This window comes from Scyliorhinus canicula, chromosome 6 (genome assembly GCF_902713615.1).
Source record: "Scyliorhinus canicula chromosome 6, sScyCan1.1, whole genome shotgun sequence".
NCBI classification, from domain to species: Eukaryota; Metazoa; Chordata; class Chondrichthyes; order Carcharhiniformes; family Scyliorhinidae; genus Scyliorhinus; species Scyliorhinus canicula.
The window spans coordinates 16,081,190-16,104,605 of record NC_052151.1 but is presented as its reverse complement, the minus strand read 5'-3'; the positions used below and the strand labels follow the sequence as shown (position 1 = coordinate 16,104,605).

Below are 23,416 nucleotides of genomic sequence, written 5' to 3'. Positions count from 1 at the left end.
TTAATTTTTTTTTCATTTATTTTATTCATTTTTTTTTACAAGTTCGGGGGGGTTTATTTGATAAAAATTTACAGGAAAAATATGCAGAACTTTGGACAGATGGAGACTCCATACTTTCCGACACTGGAAGGCTTCACCTTCATCCAACAGGTTCCATTGGAGGAGCGTGTATGAGGGCTAAAGGGACCCAAAACCATTTCCTCCATTTTTGTCAGCAGCAAATAAGGTAAGAGAAAATGGTGGGTCGTGCAGGTCGGCCGGTGTGGATCGCGAAGGTCGGCCGGCGTGGGTCCCGATGGTTGGCCGGTTGGTAAAAATGGGTTCCTGGAAATAAAGTTTGAAGAACACTGTCCAAGAGGACTGAGACAGAAAAGCTGCAAAGAAAAACATTACTCAGGGCTGACAAGGTGCACCTTCTGATTGACGGCACTCCTCTGTGGTGGGAATATCAGGCATCGGAATAAGATCCTGAACCCCACAAAGTATTCATGTAGATTGATGTATATCTGTCAGTCACCTGAGGCCTGTTTAGGGGCACAAAGGGCACATTGTATTCTTCTCTTTGAAGTTTAGGTATTTTTTGAGTCATCGATTAGCTGAGGTCTGCATAAAAGACAGACAGAAAGCGCACTCAGTAAGCTTGCGCTTTTCAAGGAGACATATCCGGAGTGAGGCACATCTAGAGTGGGAATTGCAACTTGGTAATTTGGTGCAGTGAGGTAATTCGGTGCAGAGTGAGAGAAGGTGCTTTTTCAGAGGTGCTTTTTAACCCTGGTAAGTGACTGGTAAGTAGTTTTTCTTTTCATTGTCTAATTTATTTATTTTTATTTTGAAATTGTAGTTGTATAAGTTTACCTAAGGTTTAAGACATGGCAGGATATCCCAGACCCGTGTCATGCTCCTCGTGTGCGAAGTGGGAGCTCAGGGACACGTCCACTGTCCCTGGCTCCTTCACGTGCAAGAAGTGTGTTCAGTTGCAGCTCCTGTTAGACCGCTTGACGGCTCTGGAGCTGCGGATGGACTCACTTTGGAGCATCCGCGATGCTGAGTAGGTCGTGGATAGCACGTTTAGCGAGTTGGTCACACCGCAGGTGAAAGTTACTGAGAGAGATAGCAAATGGGTGACCAAAAGACAGAGCAAGAGTAGGAAGGCAGTGCAGGTGTCCCCTGCGGTCATCTCCCTGCAGAACAGATATACCGCTTTGGATACTGTTGAGGGAGATGGCTCACCAGGGGAAAGCAGCAGCAGCCAGGTTCATGGCACCGTGGCTGGCTCTGCTGCACAGCAGGGCAGGACGAAAAATGGAAGGGCTATAGTGATAGGGGACTCGATCGTAAGGGGAATAGACAGGCGGTTCTGTGGACGCAATCGAGACTCCAGGATGGTATGTTGCCTCCCTGGTGCAAGGGTCAAGGATGTCTCGGAGCGGCTGCAGGACATTCTGGGGGGGGGGGGGGGGGGGTGAACAGCCAGCTGTCGTGGTGCACATAGGCACCAACGATATAGGTAAAAAACGGGATGAGGTCCTTCAAGCGGAATTCAGGGAGTTAGGAGGTAAACTAAAAAGTAGGACCTCAAAGGTAACAATCTCAGGATTGCTACCAGTGCCACGAGCTAGTCAGAGTAGGAATGTCAGGATAGATAGGATGAATGCGTGGCTCGAGAGATGGTGCAAGAGGGAAGGATTCAAATTCCTGGGGCATTGGGACCGGTTCTGGGGGAGGTGGGACCAGTACAAACCGGACGGTCTGCACCTGGGCAGGACTGGAACCGATGTCCTAGTGGGGGGTGTTTTCTAGAGCTGTTGGGGAGGGTTTAAACTAATGTGGCAGGGGGATGGGAACCGATGCAGGAAGTTGGAAGGTAGTAAAACAGGGACAGAAACAAAAGGAAGTACGGGGAAAAGTGCAAGGCAGAGAAGACATAGTCAAAAATCAAAAAGGGCGACAGTACAAGGTACAGTGACTGAGGGGAGCACAGTGAATAGGCCCAGTAACACTAAAAGGAATAAAACTGGAGATGTTAAGATTCAAAACAGAGGTAAAAAAACCAATGAAAGTGTACTTTACCTGAATGCTCGTAGTATTCGGAATAAAGTAAATGAGTTGGTGGCACAAATCATCGTGAATGACTATAATTTAGTGGCCATTACTGAAACATGGTTAAAGGATGGTCACGACTGGGAGTTAAATATCCGAGGGTATCAAACTATTCGGAAGGACAGAGTGGATGGTAAGGGAGGAGGTGTTGCTCTGTTATTTAAGGATGACATCCGGGCAATAGTAAGGGATGACATTGGTGCTATGGAGGATAAGGTTGAATCCATTTGGGTGGAAATCAGGAATAGTAAGGCGAAAAAGTCACTGATAGGAGTAGTCTATCGGCCATCAAATAGTAACGTTATGGTGGGGCAGGCAATAAAGAAAGAAATAACTGATGCGTGTAGAAATGGTACAGCAGTTATCATGGGGGATTTTAATCTACATATCGATTGGTTTAACCAGGTCGGTCAAGGCAACCTTGAGGAGGAGTTTTTGAATGTATCCACGATAGTTTCCTAGAACAGTATGTAATGGAACCTATGAGGGAATAAGCGGTCCTCGATCTTGTCCTGTGTAATGAGACAGGATTGATTCATGATCTCATAGTTAGGGATCCTCTCGGAAGAAGCGATCACAATATGGTGGAATTTAAAATACAGATTGAGGGTGAGAAAATAAAATAAAATACTAGTGTTTTGTGTTTAAACAAAGGAGATTACAATGGGATGAGAGAAGAACTAGCTAAGGTAGACTGGGAGCAAAGACTTTATAGTGGAACAGTTGAGGAACAGTGGAGAACCTTCCAAGCGATTTTTCACAGTGCTCAGCAAAGGTTTATACCAACAAAAAGGAAGGACGGAAGAAAGAGGGAAAATCGACCGTGGATATCTAAGGAAATAAGGGAGAGTTTCAAATTGAAGGAAAAAGCATATAAAGTGGCAAAGATTGGTGGGAGACTAGAGGACTGGGAAATCTTTAAGGGGCAACAGAAAGCTACTAAAAAAGCTATAAAGAAGAGTAAGATAGAGTATGAGAGTAAACTTGCTCAGAATATAAAAACAGACAGTAAAAGTTTTTACAAATATATAAAACAAAAAAGAGTGGCTAAGGTAAATATTGGTCCTTAAGAGGATGAGAAGGGAGTTTTAATTTATTGTCTAATTTATTTATTTTTATTTTGAAATTGTAGTTGTATAAGTTTACCTAAGGTTTAAGACATGGCAGGAGATCCCAGACCCGTGTCATGCTCCTCGTGTGCGAAGTGGGAGCTCAGGGACACGTCCACTGTCCCTGGCTCCTTCACGTGCAAGAAGTGTGTTCAGTTGCAGCTCCTGTTCGACCGCTTGACGGCTCTGGAGCTGCGGATGGACTCACTTTGGAGCATCCGCGATGCTGAGGAGGTCGTGGATAGCACGTTTAGCGAGTTGGTCACACCGCAGGTGAATGTTACTGAGGGAGATAGAAAATGGGTGACCAAAAGACAGAGCAAGAGTAGGAAGGCAGTGCAGGTGTCCCCTGCGGTCATCTCCCTGCAAAACAGATATACCGCTTTGGATACTGCACAGCAGGGTAGGAAGAAAAATGGCAGGGCTATAGTGATAGGGGACTCGATCGTAAGGGGAATAGACAGGCGGTTCTGTGGACGCAATCGAGACTCCAGGATGGTATGTTGCCTCCCTGGTGCAAGGGTCAAGGATATCTTGGAGCGGCTGCAGGACATTCTGGGGGGGGGGGGAGGGTGAACAGCCAGCTGTCGTGGTGCACATAGGCACCAACGATATAGGTAAAAAACGGGATTAGGTCCTACAAGCGGAATTCAGGGAGTTAGGAGGTAAACTAAAAAGTAGGACCTCAAAGGTAGTAATCTCAGGATTGCTACCAGTGCCACGAGCTAGTCAGAGTAGGAATGTCAGGATAGATAGGATGAATGCGTGGCTCGAGAGATGGTGCAAGAGGGAAGGATTCAAATTCCTGGGGCATTGGGACCGGTTCTGGGGGAGGTGGGACCAGTACAAACCGGACGGTCTGCACCTGGGCAGGACTGGAACCGATGTCCTAGGGGGGGTGTTTGCTAGAGCTGTTGGGGAGGGTTTAAACTAATGTGGCAGGGGGAGCACATGGTAGCATGGTGGTTAGCATAAATGGACAGCTCCAGGGTCCCAGGTTCGATTCCCGGCTGGGTCACTGCGGAGTCTGCACGTACTCCCCCTGTGTGCGTGGGTTTCCTCCGGGTGCTCCGGTTTCCTCCCACAGTCCAAAGATGTGTGGGTTAGGTGGATTGGCCATGCTAAATTGCCCGTAGTGTCCTAAAAAGTAAGCTTAAGGGGGGGGGTTGTTGGGTTACGGGTATAGGGTGGATATGTGGGTTTGAGTAGGGTGATCATGGCTCGGCACAACATCGAGGGCCGACTGTGCTGTACTGTTCTATTCTATGTATTAATGGGAGATGAGGAAATGGCTGAGGAACTGAACAGGTTTTTTGGGTCGGTCTTCACAGTGGAAGACACAAATAAACTGCCAGTGACTGATAGAAATGAGGCTATGACAGGTGAGGACCTTGAGAGGATTGTTATCACTAAGGAGGTAGTGATGGGCAAGCTAATGGGGCTAATGGTAAAGCGAAAAGTGCAGAGGGTGGGGACTTTAATACAGTCCTTGACCCCGACCTGGACCGGCCGTGCTCCAGAACGGGCAGGGTCCCAGCAATGGCAAGAGAACTGAGGGGGTTCATGGAACAAATGGGAGGTGTGGACCCCTGGAGAATCAGCCGGCCGACGGGGAAGGAGTTCTCGTTCTATTCACATGTTCACAAGGTTTATTCTCGTATTGACTTCTTTATTATGAGTAGAGACAGAGGGATACTGAATACTCGGCGATCACTATTTCGGACCATGCTCCACATTGCATCGACCGGCTGGTCTGCAAAGAAAGTTATCAGCGCCCACAATGGAAGTTAGAGGTGTGATTGTTGGCAGAGGAGAGGGTGTGTGAGAGAGTGGGGAAATGCATGCAGGTCAACGAAATGAAAAATCAAAATCGCTTATTGTCACGAGTAGGCTTCAATGAAGTTACTGTGAAAAGCCCCTAGTCGCCACATTCCGGCGCCTGTCCGGGGAGGCTGGTACGGGAATCGAACCGTGCTGCTGGCCTGCTTGGTCTGCTTTAAAAGCCAGTGATTTAGCCAAGTGAGCTAAACCAGCCCCATGCTAAACCAGCCCCGATACAGGGGAAGTCTCAGCAGCGATGCTCTGGGAGGCGCTGAAAGCGGTGGTGAGAGGGGAACTGATCTCAATCCGAGCCCATAGGGACAGAACGGACAGGGCAGAGATGGACAGACTGGTGCAGGAGATGACACGGACAGATAGGGAATATGCAGACTACCCGAGGGCAGAGCTACTTAGGGAGCGACGGAGACTGCAGGCGGAGCTGGGGGCGCTATCCACTGGGAAGGCTGTAGAGCAACTCAGAAAGGCCAGGGGCGCGGTGTATTAGTATGGAGAGAAAGCCAGCAGAATGCTTGCACAGCAACTTAGGAAGAGGGAGGCGGCCAGGGAGATAGGGACGGTAGTGGACAGGGAACCGGGTGGGAGACCCGACAGGATTGAACAGGGTATTCAGGGACTTTTACAGTAAGCTGTATACCTTGGAACCCCCCACGGGGCCGGAGGGGTGAGGCGCTTCTTCGATGGGCTGACCTTCCCAAAGGTGGGCAGGGGGATGGTAGAGGGGCTGGGGGCCCCAATTAGAGCTGAAGAAGTAATGGGGGGCCTGAAGGCCATGCAGTCGGGTAAAGCCCCGGGGCTGGATGGGTATCCAGTGGAGTTCTACAAAAAGTTTGCGGGTATACTGGGGCCGGTGCTGGTTAGGGTGTTTAACGAGGCGAGGGACAATGGGGTGCTACCCCCGACGATGTCGCAAGCCACCATCTCGCTGATATTAAAATGGGATAAGGATCCGGAGGTCTGTGGGTCCTATAGGCCGATCTCCCTAATTAATGTGGGCGCTAAACTTCTGGCCAAGATCCTGGCGTCCAGAATCGAAGACTGCGTACTGGACGTGATTGTGGAGGACCAAACGGGGTTTGTTAAGGGCAGGCAGCTAGTAGCCAATGTAAGAAGGCTACTCAATGTGATTATGATGCCCCCGGAGGGCAGAGAGGTGGAGGTAGTGGTGGCAATGGATGCCGAAAAGGCTTTTGACAGGGTGGAGTGGGACTATTTATGGGAGGTGTTGGGACGGTTTGGGTTTAGAGACGGCTTTGTGGACTGGGTTAAACTGCTATATCAGGCCCCGGAGGCTAGTGTAAGGACGAACAGGACGACATCTGAGTATTTTAGACTACACCGCGGGACAAGACAGGGGTGCCCCCTCTCTCCACTGCTGTTTGCGTTGGCCATAGAACCGCTGGCAATTGCTCTGAGAGCGGCAAGGGGATGGAAGGGAATGGTCAGGGGGGGGATAGAACACAAGGTCTCGCTCTACGCGGATGACCTGCTTTTGTATGTGTCAGATCCAGCGGCAGGGATGGACGGGATTATGGAAATCCTAGGGGAGTTTGGCCGGTTTTCGGGCTACAAGTTGAACATGGCAAAAAGCGAGATGTTTGTGGTGCAGGCAAGGGGTCAGGAGAATAGGCTGAGGGAGCTACCATTTAGGCTGGTTGGGGAAAGTTTTAGGTATTTAGGAATACAAGTGACTGGGGTAAGATGCATAAGTTGAACTTGTCCAGGCTGGTGGAGCAAATGAGGAGCGAGTTTCGGTGGTGGGATGTGCTCCCACTGTTACTAGCGGGGAGAGTGCAGACGGTGAAGATGATGATCCTCCCGAGATTCCTGTTTATTTTTCAGTGTCTCCCTATTTTCATTCCGCGGTCCTTCTTTAAAAGAATCAATAAAATCATCCTGGGATTTGTTTGGGCGGGAAGTCCCCGCGGGTAAAGAGGGGGATGCTGGAACGGAACCGTAGCGAGGGGGGGACTGGTGTTGCCGAACCTGAGCAACTACTACTGGGCGGGTAACATAGCCTTGATAAGGAAATGGATGGTGGGTACGGGGTCGGTTTGGGAGCGGGTGGAGGCTGCTTCATGTAGGAGCACCAGCTTGGCAGCCCTGGGTTTGGAGCGTGGCGGAGGGCGGGGGTGGGAAGGATGGGCGACTTGTTCCTGGAAGGGAGCTTCGCGAACATGAGGGCGCTGGAGGAGAAGTTCGGGCTGGCGAGGGGGAATGACTTTCGGTATTGCAGGTGCGGGATTTCGTACGTAGTCAGGTCCCATCCTTTCCACGCCTTCCACCAAGGGGGATCCAGGACAGGGTAATTTCCAGGGGTGAGGTAGGAGAGGGGAGAGTCTCGGATATTTATAAGGAGCTTCTGGGAGCGGAGGACACAGGGACCGAGGAACTGAAACTTAAGTGGGAGGAGGAGCTTGGTGGGGAGTTGGAGGGAGGCGTATGGGCAGACGCTCTGAGGAGGGTAAATGCAACCGCAACATGTGCCAGGCTCGGCCTGATTCAGTTCCAGGTGGTTCACCGGGCCCACATGACGGTGGCCCCGATGAGCAAATTCTTTGGAGGACAAGTGTGCTAGATGTGGGGGAGGACCAGCAAACCATGTCCACATGTTCTGGGCGTGTCCAAAACTCAGGGGATACTGGCAGGGATTTGCGGACGTCATATCGCGGGTACTGAAAACAAGGGTGGCGATGAGTCCAGAGGTGGCGATTTTTGGGGTGTCGGAAGACCCGGGAGTACAGGAGGGGATAGAGGCCGACGCTGTGGCCTTTTCTTATCTGATAGCCCGGCGATGGATACTGTTGGCCTGGAGGGACTCAAAGCCCCCAACGACCGAAGTATGACTGTCGGACATGGCAAGCTTTCTCGGCTTGGAAAAAATCAAGTTCGCCTTACGAGGATCACTATCAGGGTTCGCCCGGAGGTGGCAACCATTCATCAACTTCTTCACGGGGAACTAATCGTCAGCAGAGGTGGGGGGGGGGGGGGGGGGGGGGGTAGAATTGTGTAGAGTAGGGGGGAAGAATAGGCGGGTCTATCTGCGAGAGTGGTACTGTTATTTGCACTATGTTTTTTGTAATTGGTATCTGCACACTAATGCATATTGTTACTGTTTACAATGCCAAAAATACCTCAATAAAATTGTCTGTTAAACAAAAAGAATGTGACACGCGGAATGTGACATCTGAATCTGAGGTCTGAATTCTTGGTCAGAATTCTCTGATCAATGACGACGAAATCGGGTTCAGCGATCGGCCGGAGAATCCCTGAAATTGTGGGCGGTGCTGCTTTTGTGATGCTCCGCCCCCTCGAAACGAGTACGCCGCACGCTGTATGGACGGTCTCAGGATGTCACCTGAGGCCCTCCCCAATGCCCCGCCCCCGATGGGTCGAATTCCCGATGGCATGGGACACGTGTACTATTTTCTTTCTGTGAACTCGGCATCGTTGGTTGCGGATTGAGTCCAGTGCTGCCACAGTCGGAGGGGGGGAGCCGTTACATGGGCAGGGAAGGGGGGCTTTGGCGCGGGCTGGGGGCATTGGTGGGGAGGTGGCCCGGGCGTGAGGAGCCTAGTCAAAGGGGGATCGGGTAAATGCGCGGTGGGCACCATGTTCCCGTAACTGCCTCCCCGAACAGGCGCCGGAATGTGGCGACTAGGGGCTTTTCACAGTAACTTCATTTGAAGCCTACTCGTGACAATAAGCCATTTTCATTTTTTCATTTCATTTCATTCATTCATGTTGTGCGCTGCGGTTGCTGCAGGCTGCCACTATGCACATGCACGGCCACAGACTCGGCAATTAATAATAATTAATAATAATAATCGCTTATTGTCACAAGTAGGCTTCAATGAAGTTACTGTGAAAAGCCCCTAGTCGCCACCTGTTCGGGGAGGCGGGTACAGGTATTGAACCCGCGCTGCTGGCCTTGTTCTGCATTACAAGCCATCTGTTTAGCCCACTGTGCTAAACCAGCCCAGGCAATTCTCCGGTTGTATCCGCAGCCCCCCCACCAGACGGAGGATCGGTGCAGCTTTTGCACCCTTTTTCCTGCCGTAAAACACCACTGTTCCCATGTCAGCGTCAGCACTTAGTCTCCAAATCGGAGAATCCAGCCCGTGATGTCCAGGATGGGGTGAGGCATCTGGGGTGGGATTCTCCCGTACCCGGCGGAGGGTCCCGGTGGAACGGAGTGGCGTGAACCACTCCGGCGTCGAGCCGCCCCAAAGGTGCAGAATCCTCCGCACCTTCAGGGGCTAGGCTCGCCCCGGAGTGGTTGGCACCCCGCTAGCCAGCGGGATAGGGGCCTGGCGCCATTCCAACCAGCGCCGAAGGGCCTCCGCCAGTCGGCACAAGTCGGCACATGCGCGGGAGCGGCACGGGTGCTACCATCATCCCCGCGCATGCACACATGGAGTCACTTCCGCATCGGGAATGGCGGATGACCACGGCCTCCGGTGCGGAAGGAATAGAGTGCCCCCACGGCACAGGCCCACCCGCGGACCGGTGGGCCCCGACCGTGGGCCAGGCCACTGTGGGGGACATCCCGGGGCCAGATCCCCCCGCGACCCCCCCCAAGAACCCCGGAGCCCGCCCGTGCCACCAGCTCCCGCCGATAAGGGACCGACTCCAATTTACGCCGGCGAGACCAGCATAGAACGGGCGGGACTTCGGCCCATCGCTGGCCGGAGAATCCGGACAGCCCCGGGGCCTCGAGGCGGGCGCCATGACTCACGCCACGCCGGTTCTTTGGTGGGGGGGGCGGGAGAATTGAGTGGAGGGCGGGGGCGGGATTCACGACCCCCGGCGATTCTCCCACCCGGCGGGGGGGGTCGGAGAATCCCACCCCTGGAGTGTGACACCTGGGAGGCATGACCCCTGGTGGTGGGACACATGGGAGGCATGACCCCTGGTGGTGGGACACATGGGAGGCATGACCCCTGGTGGTGGGACACATGGGAGGCATGACCCCTGGTGGTGGGACACATGGGAGGCATGACCCCTGGTGGTGGGACACCTGGGAGGCATGACCCCTGGTGGTGGGACACCTGGGAGGCATGACCCCTGGTGGTGGGACACCTGGGAGGCATGACCCCCGATGGTGGGACACCTGGGAGGCATGACCCCTGGTGGTGGGACACCTGGGAGGCATGACCCCTGGTGGTGGGACACCTGGGAGGCATGACCCCTGGTGGTGGGACACATGGGAGGCATGACCCCTGGTGGTGGGACACCTGGGAGGCATGACCCCTGGTGGTGGAACACCTGGGGTGGAATAACTCGGGTTGACATCTGGACTCTGACATTTGGAATGTAACATCTGGAATGTGGTGTCTAAAGAGTGACATCTGGAATATAATGCCTGGGTATGTGGTGTGTGCAGTTGTGACATTGGAATTTTATAACTGGGGATGTGATGCCTAGAGTATGATGTCTGGGACTGTGACATCTGGGGATATGGGGCTGGGTTCTCCGATTCTGGGGTACTGTCCCCACGCCGGATAAACTGGTGCAAAACGGCCACCAATTCCCCGTTTTGCTGGGGGCTAGCAGGAGTTCAGCGTAGGGCACCCGGAATACTCCCCGGAGAATTGCCGGGTCAGTGGCCGCGCATGCGCACAGTGGCCTGCAGCGCCTACGCCGTGCAACATGGCTGCGGCCGCTCGCGGACCCGTCCCACAAAATAGTCCCCCCCCTTTCGGCCGGCTTGCCCGCCCCTGACCACCCTCCACAGTGTCCCCAGCCCCGAATAAAGTCCCCCCTGCCCGTGGATCGGCCCACCCTGGACTGTGGCGCCGCTGAACTGAGTCCACGGCAGCCATGCTGAGTTCCCAGCGGGTGAGACCATGAGAGACCCACGCCATCGGGAACTCGGCCGCTTTGGTGGGGGCGGAGCATCGTGAAAGCAGCGACGCCACCGATTTTGTCAGAAATTTGGATTCTCTGGCTGGTTGCTGAATGCGATTTTGCTGCCGGCAACCGGATACCCCAGTCCATGCTGTCTTGATGATGTGATGTCTAGGCCGGGATTCTCCCCTACTTGGCGGGGCGTGGGGTCCCGGCGGAACATAAGAACATAAGAACTAGGAGCAGGAGTAGGCCATCTGGCCCCTCGAGCCTGCTCCGCCATTCAATTAGATCATGGCTGATTTTTTGTGGACTCAGCTCCACTTTCCGGCCCAAACACCATAACCCTTAATCCCTTTATTCTTCAAAAAACTATCTATCTTTACCTTAAAAACATGTAATGAAGGAGCCTCAACTGCTTCACTGGGCAAGGAATTCCATAGATTCACAACCCTTTGGGTGAAGAAGGTCCTCCTAAACTCAGTCCTAAATCTACTTCCCCTTATTTTGAGGCTGTGCCCCCTAGTTCTGCTGTCACCCGCCAGTGGAAACAACCTGCCCGCATCTATCCTATCTATTCCCTTCATAATTTTAAATGTTTCTATAAGATCCCCCCTCATCCTTCTAAATTCCAACGAGTACAGTCCCAGTCTACTCAACCTCTCCTCATAATCCAACCCCTTCAGCTCTGGGATTAACCTAGTGAATCTCCTCTGCACACCCTCCAGCGCCAGTACGTCCTTTCTCAAGTAAGGAGACCAAAACTGAACACAATACTCCAGGTGTGGCCGCACTAACACCTTATACAATTGCAACATAACCTCCCTAGTCTTAAACTCCATCCCTCTAGCAATGAAGGACAAAATTCCATTTGCCTTCTTAATCACCTGTTGCACTTGTAAACCAACCTTCTGTGACTCATGCACTGGCACACCCAAGTCTCTCTGAACAGCGGCATGCTTTAATATTTTATCGTTTAAATAATAATCCCGTTTGCTGTTATTCCTACCAAAATGGATAACCTCACATTTGTCAACATTGTATTCCATCTGCCAGACCCGAGCCCATTCACTTAACCTATCCAAATCCCTCTGCAGACTTCCAGTATCCTCTGCACTTTTCGCTTTACCACTCATCTTAGTGTCATCTGCAAACTTGGACACATTGCCCTTGGTCCCCAACTCCAAATCATCTATGTAAATTGTGAACAATTGTGGGCCCAACACGGATCCCTGAGGGACACCACTAGCTACTGATTGCCAACCAGAGAAACACCCATTTATCCCAACTCTTTGCTTTCTATTAATTAACCAATCCTCTATCCATGCTACTACTTTACCCTTAATGCCATGCATCTTTATCTTATGCAGCAACCTTTTGTGTGGCACCTTGTCAAAGGCTTTCTGGAAATCCAGATATACCACATCCATTGGCTCCCCATTATCTACTGCACTGGTAATGTCCTCAAAAAATTCCACGGAACGGAATGGCGTGAACCACTCCGGTGTCGGGCCACCCCAAAGGTGCGGAATTCTCTGCACCTTTAGGGGCTAGGCCCGCGCCGGACTGGTTCCCGCCCCGCCGGCCGGCGTGAATGGCCTTTGGTGCCCCGCTAGCCGGGGCCGAAAGGTCTTCGCCGATCGGCGGAAGTCCACGCATGCGCCGGAGCGTCAGCGGCTGCTGACAACATCCCGGCATATGAGTAGGGGAGGGGGTCTCTTCCACCTCCGCCATGGTGGAGACCATGGTGAAGGTGAAAGAAAAAGAGTGCCCCCACGGCACAGGCCCGCCCGCCGATCAGTGGGCCCCGATCGCGGGCCAGGCCACCGTGGGGGCACCCCCCGGGGCCAGATCGCTGTGCGCCCCCCCCCCCCCCCCAGGACCCCGGCGCCCTACCGCGCCACCAATCCTGCCGGCACCAGAGGTGGCTTCATCCACGCCGGCGGAAAGGCCTGTCAGCGGCGGGACTTCGGCCCATCGCGGGCCAGAGAATCGCCGCGGTGGGCCTGCCGACCGGCGCGATTTCCGACCCCGCCGATTCCCCGGTGGTGGAGAATTCGGGACACGGCAGGGGCAGGATTGACCCCCTGGGGGGTCGGAGAATTCCACCCCTAGAGTGTGACTTCAGGAGTTGTTAGGAGTCTGAAGTGTGACATTTGCATTGTGACGACTGGGAATGTGAGGTTTTGGGTGTGACGTCTGGGAGTGTGACATCTGGAGCGTGACGTCTGGGAGTGTGACATCTGGGAGTGTGACATCTGGGAGTGTGACATCTGGGAGTGTGACATCTGGGAGTGTGACATCTGGAGTGTGACATCTGGAGTGTGACATCTGGGAGTGTGACATCTGGGAGTGTGACATCTGGGAGTGTGACATCTGGGAGTGTGACACCTGGGAGTGTGACATCTGGAGTGTGACATCTGGGAGTGTGACTGACATGCAGAAAACACAAAAGGTTGGTATTGACAATAGATTTAATGCATACTCTGTACACTGGCTAGACACTACTATCTCGGCTGCTCCCAACACCCTTCTTGGGTCATCAAGGGCAGACCTACCCATGGCATTAGATCACAATGTTGTCTCCTTGTACGCATTACAATAAATAACCTTCTGATAAACAATAAAGTAATCTTTACAAGAAGAAACTTTAAAGAATCTTTGAGACTGATCTTTGGTCTTGCCACCCCACCCACCCCATCTACAAAACAAAATCTGTCCAAGTTAGAAAGAATGAAACCTGCATCATATACCCATCACAAAATGGCCAGCCCCCCTCACCACATCCAAAATGGAGCCGTCTCTGTGGCATTGCAGGATATTCATTGTGGAGGCAGTCACACAATTGGAAATGGCCCGATGCCGTTGTGGAGCACTTGATGTGGGCTGGAGACTCGCAGTCCTCTCCCTGTTCCTGAGGGCAGCACGGTAGCACAGTGGCTAGCACTGTGGCTTCACAGTGTGATGAACCATCAATCGAACGCCAGACGAGTTGCTGTACAAAAGTTAGGCTTTAATAAGCTAGACGTTAGCCCTGCGGTCGACTACAGTAAATGGACGACCGCCGGGTGTTCTGACTATTTATACCTCGGTATGGAGGCGTGGTTAACTCAGCCTCTCGGCCAATCGGAGAGCCGTTACATGACTGGTCTTAACCAATCGGTCGAGAGTCACATGACCGACCAGGGCCAATGGTAAGCCGGTGTTCTGCACCAATGGCAGACAGCTATGCAAATCATACCACCACACAGTGCCAGGGTCCCAGATTCGATTCCCGGCTTGGGTCACTGTCTGTGCGGAGTCTGCACATTCTTCCCTTGTCTGGGTGGGTTTCCTCCGGGTGCTCCGGTTTCCTCCCACAGTCCACAGACGTGCAGGTTAGGTGGATTGGCCATGATAAATTGGCCTTAGTGATCAAAAAGGTTAGGATGGGTTATTGGGTTACGGGGAAAGGGTGGCAGTGAGGGCTTAAGTGGGTCGGTGCAGACTCGAAGGGCCGAATAGCCTCCTTCTGCACTGTATGTTCTATGTTCCCCAGACACCCCCCCCCCTCCAAACCTACTAAATGCTTCAGAATATTTGCACGACATAAGTTAGGTGTTAGGGGCTGGTTTAGCTCACTCGGCTAAATCGCTGGCTTTTAAAGCAGACCAAGCAGGCCAGCAGCACGGTTCGATTCCCGTGCCAGCCTCCCCGGACAGGCGCCGGAATGTGGCGACTAGGGGCTTTTCACAGTAACTTCATTGAAGCCTACTCATGACAATAAGCGATTTTCATTTCATTTCAATCGCCGAAGCCGTTTTCTTTGTGTGTTTGACTTCCCCAGGCTTGTATTGGCTTGTGTGAGGATTGAGGGATTGTATCCTGGATTTTGCTTGGGGCGGGGCAGGAGTAGTTGGGTGGGGTGGGGTGGGGCGGGGTATATTTAAACAGAACTAATCCTCAGGATGAAGGGGTGGACAGGGTTCGAAACATTGACTGGCAAAGGGAGAGACTGGTCGGCCGAAGAGTCCTTTCCTCAGGGTGGGCTGTCTGATTGCACTGTGGCGTGGGGCAGTTAGTGGGAGAGTGGGAGACAACACAAAAAGCTACCCAGGAGCCATTCGGCTGGCACTCTATTTCAAGATTTTTCTACCAAAAGTTATGGTTAGACATTAAATATTCTGGCATTAATCGAGCGGCCACATTGAGGGTAGTGAGCGGTTTTCTGGGTGATACATAGGCCATGTTGGGCCCGGCCCCTCACTAACTCCTGGCTGGTTGCTAAGGGACCAGCAGCAGAGACTCAACTTTTCAAATTCCTGCCTTCGGCCTAAGTTTCAATCGGACACCCAGAGGTTCCAGGAAGAAAGAAGTCCGCTCCCTCTCTGACCAGGCCTGGGAGGGGAGTGTGATTTGGGAGGAGGAGGGGAGCGTGGGGGCAGGGGATTGCTGGATGTAACCTCCAGGAATTCAGGAATGGTCTGAGGCCAAATATTTTCAAAATTCATTCATGGGATGTGGGTTTCGCTGGCTGGGCTGCATTCCCCCCATCCCCCCCATTCCTCGCTGACAACCCTCCTGCTGGTTTAAAGAGAGGGGGATACTGTGTTGTTGAAAGAACCAATAAAACGTCAAACAATTTAAATGCCATTGCCAAAGAAGGAGAGATTTCCTTGTGGTGAATAATTGCACAAAAGGTCAAATTTCAAATGCTGCTTTCACCTCACAGAGGAAATTATTCATTCCCCCCCATCTGCACCCTCCCATCTCCCCCCCCCCCCCCTCCCCCCCCCACCCCCCACTCCCACTCTGTTGAGAGGCGCAGATATCACAAATCGGAGACAATTGAAGTGAATTGTGTGAATCGATGGTGCAGAAACAGGCCAGCAGAGGGTAACGCAGTACCATTCTGCTGTCACAACCAGTGATAAAAGAGCAGATTGAAACTCCCCCGGTCGAGCAGCTCGCCTCACTCCCTGTCTAGTGTCGCCGTTTTTCTGGAGGTGCTGTTTTCCAGCAGGGTTCCAGTTGACCTCCTTGACCTGCTGGAACAGTGAACGAGCGAGCAAGGCAGGGAAAAGGATCACGGCCTAAGGGCCTTGTGTCAGGCCTGCACATAAAGAATGGGAGGATAGGGCAAGGAAACGGGAATGGTGCAACCATTTTTAATCACCTCTAATTTCTCACTACCTGCATCAAAAAGGGGTCACCTGATATAGAGAACAGTTCCAGACCAAGGCTTGTGGTCACTAGTGACCAATGGCCACTTTAGCCTGACTTGGGGGAATTGATCTTGGCCTGTGAATACTGACCCCCAGCCTGTGGATACTGACCCCAGCCTGTGGATACTGACCCCCGGCCTGTGGATACTGACCCCAGCCTGTGGATACTGACCCCAGCCTGTGGATACTGACCCCAGCCTGTGGATACTGACCCCCGGCCTGTGGATACTGACCCCCGGCCTGTGGATACTGACCCCCAGCCTGTGGATACTGACCCCAGCCTGTGGATACTGACCCCCGGCCTGTGGATACTGACCCCAGCCTGTGGATACTGACCCCCAGCCTGTGGATACTGACCCCAGCCTGTGGATACTGACCCCAGCCTGTGGATACTGACCCCCAGCCTGTGGATACTGACCCCCAGCCTGTGGATACTGACCCCAGCCTGTGGATACTGACCCCCAGCCTGTGGATACTGACCCCAGCCTGTGGATACTGACCCCCAGCCTGTGGATACTGACCCCAGCCTGTGGATACTGACCCCCTGCCTGTGGATACTGACCCCCAGCCTGTGGATATTGACCCCAGCCTGTGGATACTGACCCCCTGCCTGTGGATACTGACCCCAGCCTGTGGATATTGACCTCCAGCCTGTGGATACTGACCCCAGCCTGTGGATACTGACCCCCTGCCTGTGGATACTGACCCCAGCCTGTGGATATTGACCCCCAGCCTGTGGATACTGACCGGGACTGTGGATACTGACCCCCAGCCTGTGGATACTGACCCCAGCCTGTGGATACTGACCCCCAGCCTGTGGATACTGACCCGCAGCCTGTGGATACTGACCCCAGCCTGTGGATACTGACCCCAGCCTGTGGATACTGACCCCCAGCCTGTGGATACTGACCCCAGCCTGTGGATACTGACCCCAGCCTGTGGATACTGACCCCTGCCTGTGGATACTGACCCCCAGCCTGTGGATACTGACCCGCAGCCTGTGGATACTGACCCCCAGCCTGTGGATACTGACCCCCAGCCTGTGGATACTGACCCCAGCCTGTGGATACTGACCCCCAGCCTGTGGATACTGACCCCAGCCTGTGAATACTGACCCCCAGCCTGTGGATACTGACCCCCAGCCTGTGGATACTGACCCCTGCCTGTGGATACTGACCCCCAGCCTGTGGGAAATGACCTGGGGGAACTGGGAACAGTCCATGGAACAGGTCCAGGCCTGAATCTGGGCTCAGTCTGTGTGAACTGGTCCTGTTCTGTGTTAACTGCAAATACAGAGCATGCAGAAAGAGAATAAGTGGCTATAAACCTTCAGGAGCTCATCTAGACCCTCACTTCTCTCTGTATGAATACCCTAGCTCAAGAACCCCTTCATCTACCTGTTGACAATTTCATCTTTCACCTGGCAGTCATTATGTACAATGGTTGACTGAAGACTCATGCTAGCACAGACCTGTTGGGCCTATTCCTCTGAAATGCCACATCATTCAAATATTGGCACTGGCGTTTGAATTAAAAAGTTAAGGCATGTTGGTGACCCTAAAGTCTAATGCGGTTAAACATCTGGAACATTCTCGAACTGCCTTGAAGGATCTGATTCATCTCATCCTCCCTTGCTGTTTTGAGCCTCAGGACCGACTGCTGCATATTGAGACAGATTCTGAGTTTTTCCAGCAAATAACTGAGGGATGGGAGTGTGAGGGGAAGGGGAGTGGGGGAAGGGGCATGGGGAAGTAGGACACAGAAAGAAAAGGAGGAGGTTAAGGAGAGGGAGGAGAGAGAACATGGATCTTGTTGTCTAGAGTCTTGACTCTGGCAGTTTAATGTCATATCAGAGTCGAGCCTGTCTGCTCTGTGTAGCCAGCTTTCACAGTGTGGAGTGGGGGGTGGGCGGGCTTGCTCGAGAACGTTCTGTAGTGCGGCATGTACTGACGGACAAGGACCAGTTCAGTTGTTGGGAGGAAGTTCAAGCTCCATCTCAGTTTTGCTCCTCCAACATATCCATCATGATGCAGACGAGGTTATCCAGGCCACAGAGATAGCCGTCCTCTCGATTGCCCTCCACCCAGGGCCGCCGGTGGGTCAGGACCTGGCCCTCGGGCAGGGGTGTTGTTTTGCCAAAGTCGATCATCCAAACCTTGGCCATGTCCCGCCTGTCATGTACAAAGAGCAAAGAGCTTCCGATCACCTGGGGTACAACAAAGGGAGGGGCCATCAATGCACAGTTATTTATATAGAGACTTCCACAACCCTCCCAGAACACTCCCATTGCGCATTGAAACCAATGAAATGCCTTTTGAAGTGGAACCGTTATTGTAATGGAGGAAACGCACGGTCGTCAATGTATGCACAGCAAGACCCCACAAAAGTAGTGACTGTGTTGATGATGTTAGTTGAGGGCTAATTATTGGCCAGGATGCTGGCTCTACATCCAATGGTATCACAGGATCTGTTTACATCGACCTTCATGGTAATAGGATCCAAGCTGGTTGGTGAAACCAAGGCACAGAGCTTTTCAGAGGCGTTCTGTGAGTTAATTGACTTGTTCAGTCTCACAGCTCTTACATTAACGCCCAGTGTCCCAGCTATCACCTATTTACCAGTGCCCGAAAGACAATGAATACCCATCACCTGTTTTCTTTTAGTCTCAACGATGTGATTAACATGAAACCTCTTTAGAACTGTTTTTTTTTGCGTATTTTCTTTGCATGCTTCCTTTTTTTAAGGCAAGGTATAAAGATTCCATGATTGGTTCCTGCATGGCTGCAGATGGGTCTGGTATCCAAGCAGAGGAGATTAGAATAATAATAAAAATTTTTACTATTGTCACAAGCAGGCTTACATTAACACTGCAATGAAGTTACGGTAAAAATCCCCTAATCACCACACTCCGGCGCCTGTTTGGGTACACAGAGGGAGAATTCAGAATGTCCAATTCACCTGACAGCACGTCTTTCGGGACTTGTGGGAGGAAACCGGAGCACCCGGAGGAAACCCACACAGACACGGGGAGAACGTGCAGACTCCGCACCGACAGTGACCCAGCGGGGAATCGAACCCGGGTCCCAGGCGCTGTGAAACAACAGTGCTAACCACTGTGCTACCATGCTGCATGCTGCCAGTGTGTCATTGCTGCTGCTGGAGTAGGGAAGATATATATTGGTGCGTGCCAGAACATTGCGCAAAAAATGTATCCTGAACTCTTGTGGTAATTGTGAGCATAGGCTGTGTGGGAAGGTGTGCACCATTTTACCATGTTTACACGGCCTTATCCCGCTTCCCCCTCCTTCTCTGGTGAGGCTTACAGAGGCAGCTAGTTAAGTCTAATGATTGGATCAAGCTAATCATACTGTTCTCCTGTTCCCCTCTGAATTCATGCATGTGGAGCCTTTTCCCCCTCCTGCTGTGCTGTATCATTCTTGTAGTTCTGTAGTGTTGTTTGTAAAATGAAAAATCTCAATCAACATCTAATTTTTAAAACTCCCAAATCTCCTAGGAAACTTTAGGAAAGCATGTGGACAGGCAGTAACCATGGACATAGTGCAATAAACAGATAAACAGAGATGAGAGATTACTGCCAGAAACAAATCAACAACAACACTTTAAATCAGTCTGTCGTAAATGGAGCTTGCCAAGTCTCTGTCCGTTCGCCCACATTCCCACTCGCTCATAAATCTCAGGCACATTCCACCACCAGCTACAGTTTTTACAGCTTCTTTATCAGCAGCCAGTATAATACAAAACACAACTCATACCTTGAATAAAAACAGATCCAAAAATATTCTCTGACCTCTCCCAGTCACCTGAGAGATTCCCCCTCTCCCCAGAGATTCCCCTCTCCCAGTTTTGGAAGATAGGAACAGGAGTAGGCCATTCAGCCCCTCGAGCCTGTCCCGCCTGTCATAATATACACACAGGTATATGATGGTGCACAGACAGGCAGTGCTTGACACACAGGATGCCCATAAAGCCAGAGGGCACTAGTTTTCCCGCTCTCTCGGGATCCAGCCTCTGGGACAGTCGGAGCTCGTGAGCAGCAGCTAGCACATACGCCATGTGGTAGTAAGACAGTCTGGTCAGGTTAGCCTCAGGTCTCCAGTCAACTCAGCATAGTGTCAACCCACAGTTAAAGTATGTATGATAGTTAAGAGTTCAATAAAATTGAGTTGCATTTCTCCAAGTGTTGGAAGCCTGTCTCTCTCACTGCTACAGTAAACGCAGTCCTCGCAGACCCAGCTTACCCAACACATCATGGTACCAGTGAGTCATGCTCGAGTTTGATGGACCTACCTTGAGATAATCTGCCTTTGACCAGCGATCAGCCATCCGGTAACATGGACAGCGTCCGCCCTCTCCCACCGCTCCGCATCGCCGGCAAGATTTTCAAGCTGAAGTTCCAGCTATGTCTTAAAGCCACAGACCTCGAAGCCGCATCAGATGCCAGGGAGATTGCTCTCTTCCTCTATACAGCCAGGGACCACACTACCCACATCTTTAACTCCCTCACCTGTGCTGAAGGCGAGGACAAGACAAAGTTTAAAACAGTCCTGCTGAAGTTCGACACCCACTGTGACATCGAAGTCAATGAGAGCTTTGAACACTGTGTTCCAGCAGAGGCTTCAGGGTAAGGATGAACCTTTTCAGTCCTTTTTAACCCATCTCCGATCCTCGCGCAATCCTGCAACTACGGCTCCACTTCCGATTCCATGATCCGCGACCAGATCATTTTCGGGGTCCACTCCGATCCCCTTCGCAAGCAGCTCCTGAAAGTTAAGCAGCTCACCCTCACCATCGCCATCGAGACCTGCGTCCTACATGAGCACGCTAATAACCGGTACTCCCATATCAAGGCAGCAGAGAAGGCGCGGCAAGGCCCCCACGATGCGGAGCGGGTGCAGGCCATCAAACAGCTCCAGGGCCTGAGTCGGGATGAGGGCAGCCATTACGCGCGCCTTTCCCGGGCTCCTGCGCATGCGCGCCACAACCAGGGGGTCGGCGAGGCCGACGACCGAACTGCGCAGGTGCGCACATCGTCTCTACCGCACTGCGCATGCGCGGTGGCGCACGGAGCATCCTGACATCGGCGCCATGACGTACAACAACTGTGGCTCCGCCCATTTAAAGTGGCAATGTCCCGCGAAATCTCTACGCTGTCTGCAGTGTGGCAAGCTTGGCCGCTACGCAGCCCTGTGCAGATCTGCTCAACTGCCCAACACACAGCGATCCCAGCCGCAGCGCAGGGACGTCCGGTCAGTACAGCAACCCGTTGCAGACTCCGACTCCAACATGGTTCCAGATCCTGACACCGAGGGCCTCACATCCCCATTCCGTGTGGACATCATCACCAAGCATACGCTGCCTTCAGCAAAGATGGTGAAACAACTTCCAGTGATGAGCATTGAACCGGACCACGAGTGGTGTGCCACCCTTACGGTCAACAAGGCTCACATACGCTTCAGGCTGGACACCGGTGCCTCAGCGAACCTCATTTCAAAGTCTGACCTTGACACCATCCACGTTAAGCCAAGCATTCTTCCACCGGCCTGCCAGCGTCTTGACTACAATGGCAATGCCATTGCTGCCAGTGGCTCATGCCAGCTTGCGGTATCCCATCGTTCTTCAAAAGCAACGCTGCGTTTTGAAATTGTAGGAACCAACAGAGCTTCCCTGCTCGGTGCTCGGGCCTGTAAACTCCTGACCTTAGTGCAGCGGGTTCACACCATGGCGTCCACACAGGCAACAGCCTCGCCTGATGTCAACTTCCAAGCCCAACTCGATGACATCATAGCACATTACCACGGCGTGTTCGAAGGTATGGGCACACTCCCCTACCGATACAAGATACTACTGAAACCGAATGCCACACCTGTGGTCCATGCACCCCGTTGGGTGCCGGCACCCCTTAAGGACCGCCTCAGGCAGCAGCTGCAGGACCTCCAGGACCAGGGCATCATTTCTAAGGTCACGGAACCCACGGACTGGGTTAGCTCCATGGTTTGTGTCAAAAAACCGTCAGGGAACTTCGCATTTGTATCGACCCCGAAGATTTGAACCGTAACATCATGAGGGAACACTACCCTATCCCAAAGCGAGAAGAGTTCACCAGCGAAATGGCTCACGCCAAGTTTTTCACGAAGCTGGATGCCTCCAAGGGGTTTTGGCAAATACAGCTGGACACGTCCAATCGAAAGCTGTGCACATTTAATACCCCGTTCGGTCGCTACTGTTACAACTGAATGCCCTTTGGCATCATCTCCACCTCGGAGGTGTTCCACCGCATCATGGAGCAAATGATGGAGGGCATCGAGGGGGTGCGAGTGTCCGTCGATGATATCCTTGCCTGGTCCACAACTCCTCAGGAGCACATCGATCGCCTCAAACGAGTGTTCCACAGGATCCACGAGCATGGCCTCCGACTCAATAGAGCCAAATGCTCATTCGGTCAATCAGAAATAAAGTTCCTTGGCGACCATATTTCGCAGTTCGGTGTGCAGCCAGATGCAGACAAAGTGTCGCGATCAACGCCATGAAGACCCCGGAGGACAAGAAGGTGGTTCTCCGCTTCCTAGGGATGGTCAACTTCCTTGGGAAGTTTATCCCCAACCTTGCATCACACACCACAGCTCTCCGCAATCTCGTAAAAAAGACTGCCGACTTCCAGTGGCTCCCCGCTCATGAGCGAGAGTGGCGTGAGCTCAGGGCGAAACTCACCAAGGCCCCGGTACTGGCGTTTTTCAACCCCGCCAAGGAGATGAAGACCTCCACCGACGCGAGCCAGGCTGGCATTGGGGCAATACTCCTCCAGCGGGACGAATCCTCCTCCTGGGCCCCAGTCGCATATGCATCTAGAGCCATGACACCTACTGAGCAGCGATATGCTCAAATCGAAAAAGAATGCCTGGGCCTCCTCACGGGCATTGACAAATTCCATGATTATGTGTATGGACTCCCCAAATTCACGGTTGAGACAGATCACAGGCCATTGGTTCACATCATCCAGAAGGACCTCAATGATATGACACCACGGCTACAACGTATCCTCCTCAAACTCCGCCGCTATGATTTTGACCTGGTCTACACCACTGGCAAGGAGCTCATTGTGGCCGACGCACTCTCTCGATCCATCACCACGCCGTGTGAGCAGTCGCACCTCGTCTGTCAGATCGACGCTCACGTGAAGTTTTGTGCCTCCAACTTTCCGGCCACTGATGAAAGGGTCGTGCAGATTCGTCAGGTGACGGCCAGGGATCCTCTGCTCCAGCGGGTGATGCGCCATCTCACGGATGGTTGGCAAAA

The 23,416-nt window shown here is 52.6% G+C and overlaps 1 protein-coding gene across 1 annotated transcript in view; it reads right to left on the bottom strand.

Annotated features, from left to right (window-relative positions):
* Positions 1–18,065: 18,065 nt before the first annotated feature.
* LOC119967002 (inositol-trisphosphate 3-kinase B-like) overlaps positions 18,066–23,416 on the bottom strand; it is a 181,689-nt gene continuing 176,338 nt past the window's right edge. Inside the window, exon 7 of the mRNA XM_038798989.1 lies at positions 18,066–18,308. Coding sequence (XP_038654917.1) covers positions 18,099–18,308 — 210 coding nt within the window. The 3' untranslated portion in view covers positions 18,066–18,098. The remainder of the gene's footprint in view (positions 18,309–23,416) is intronic.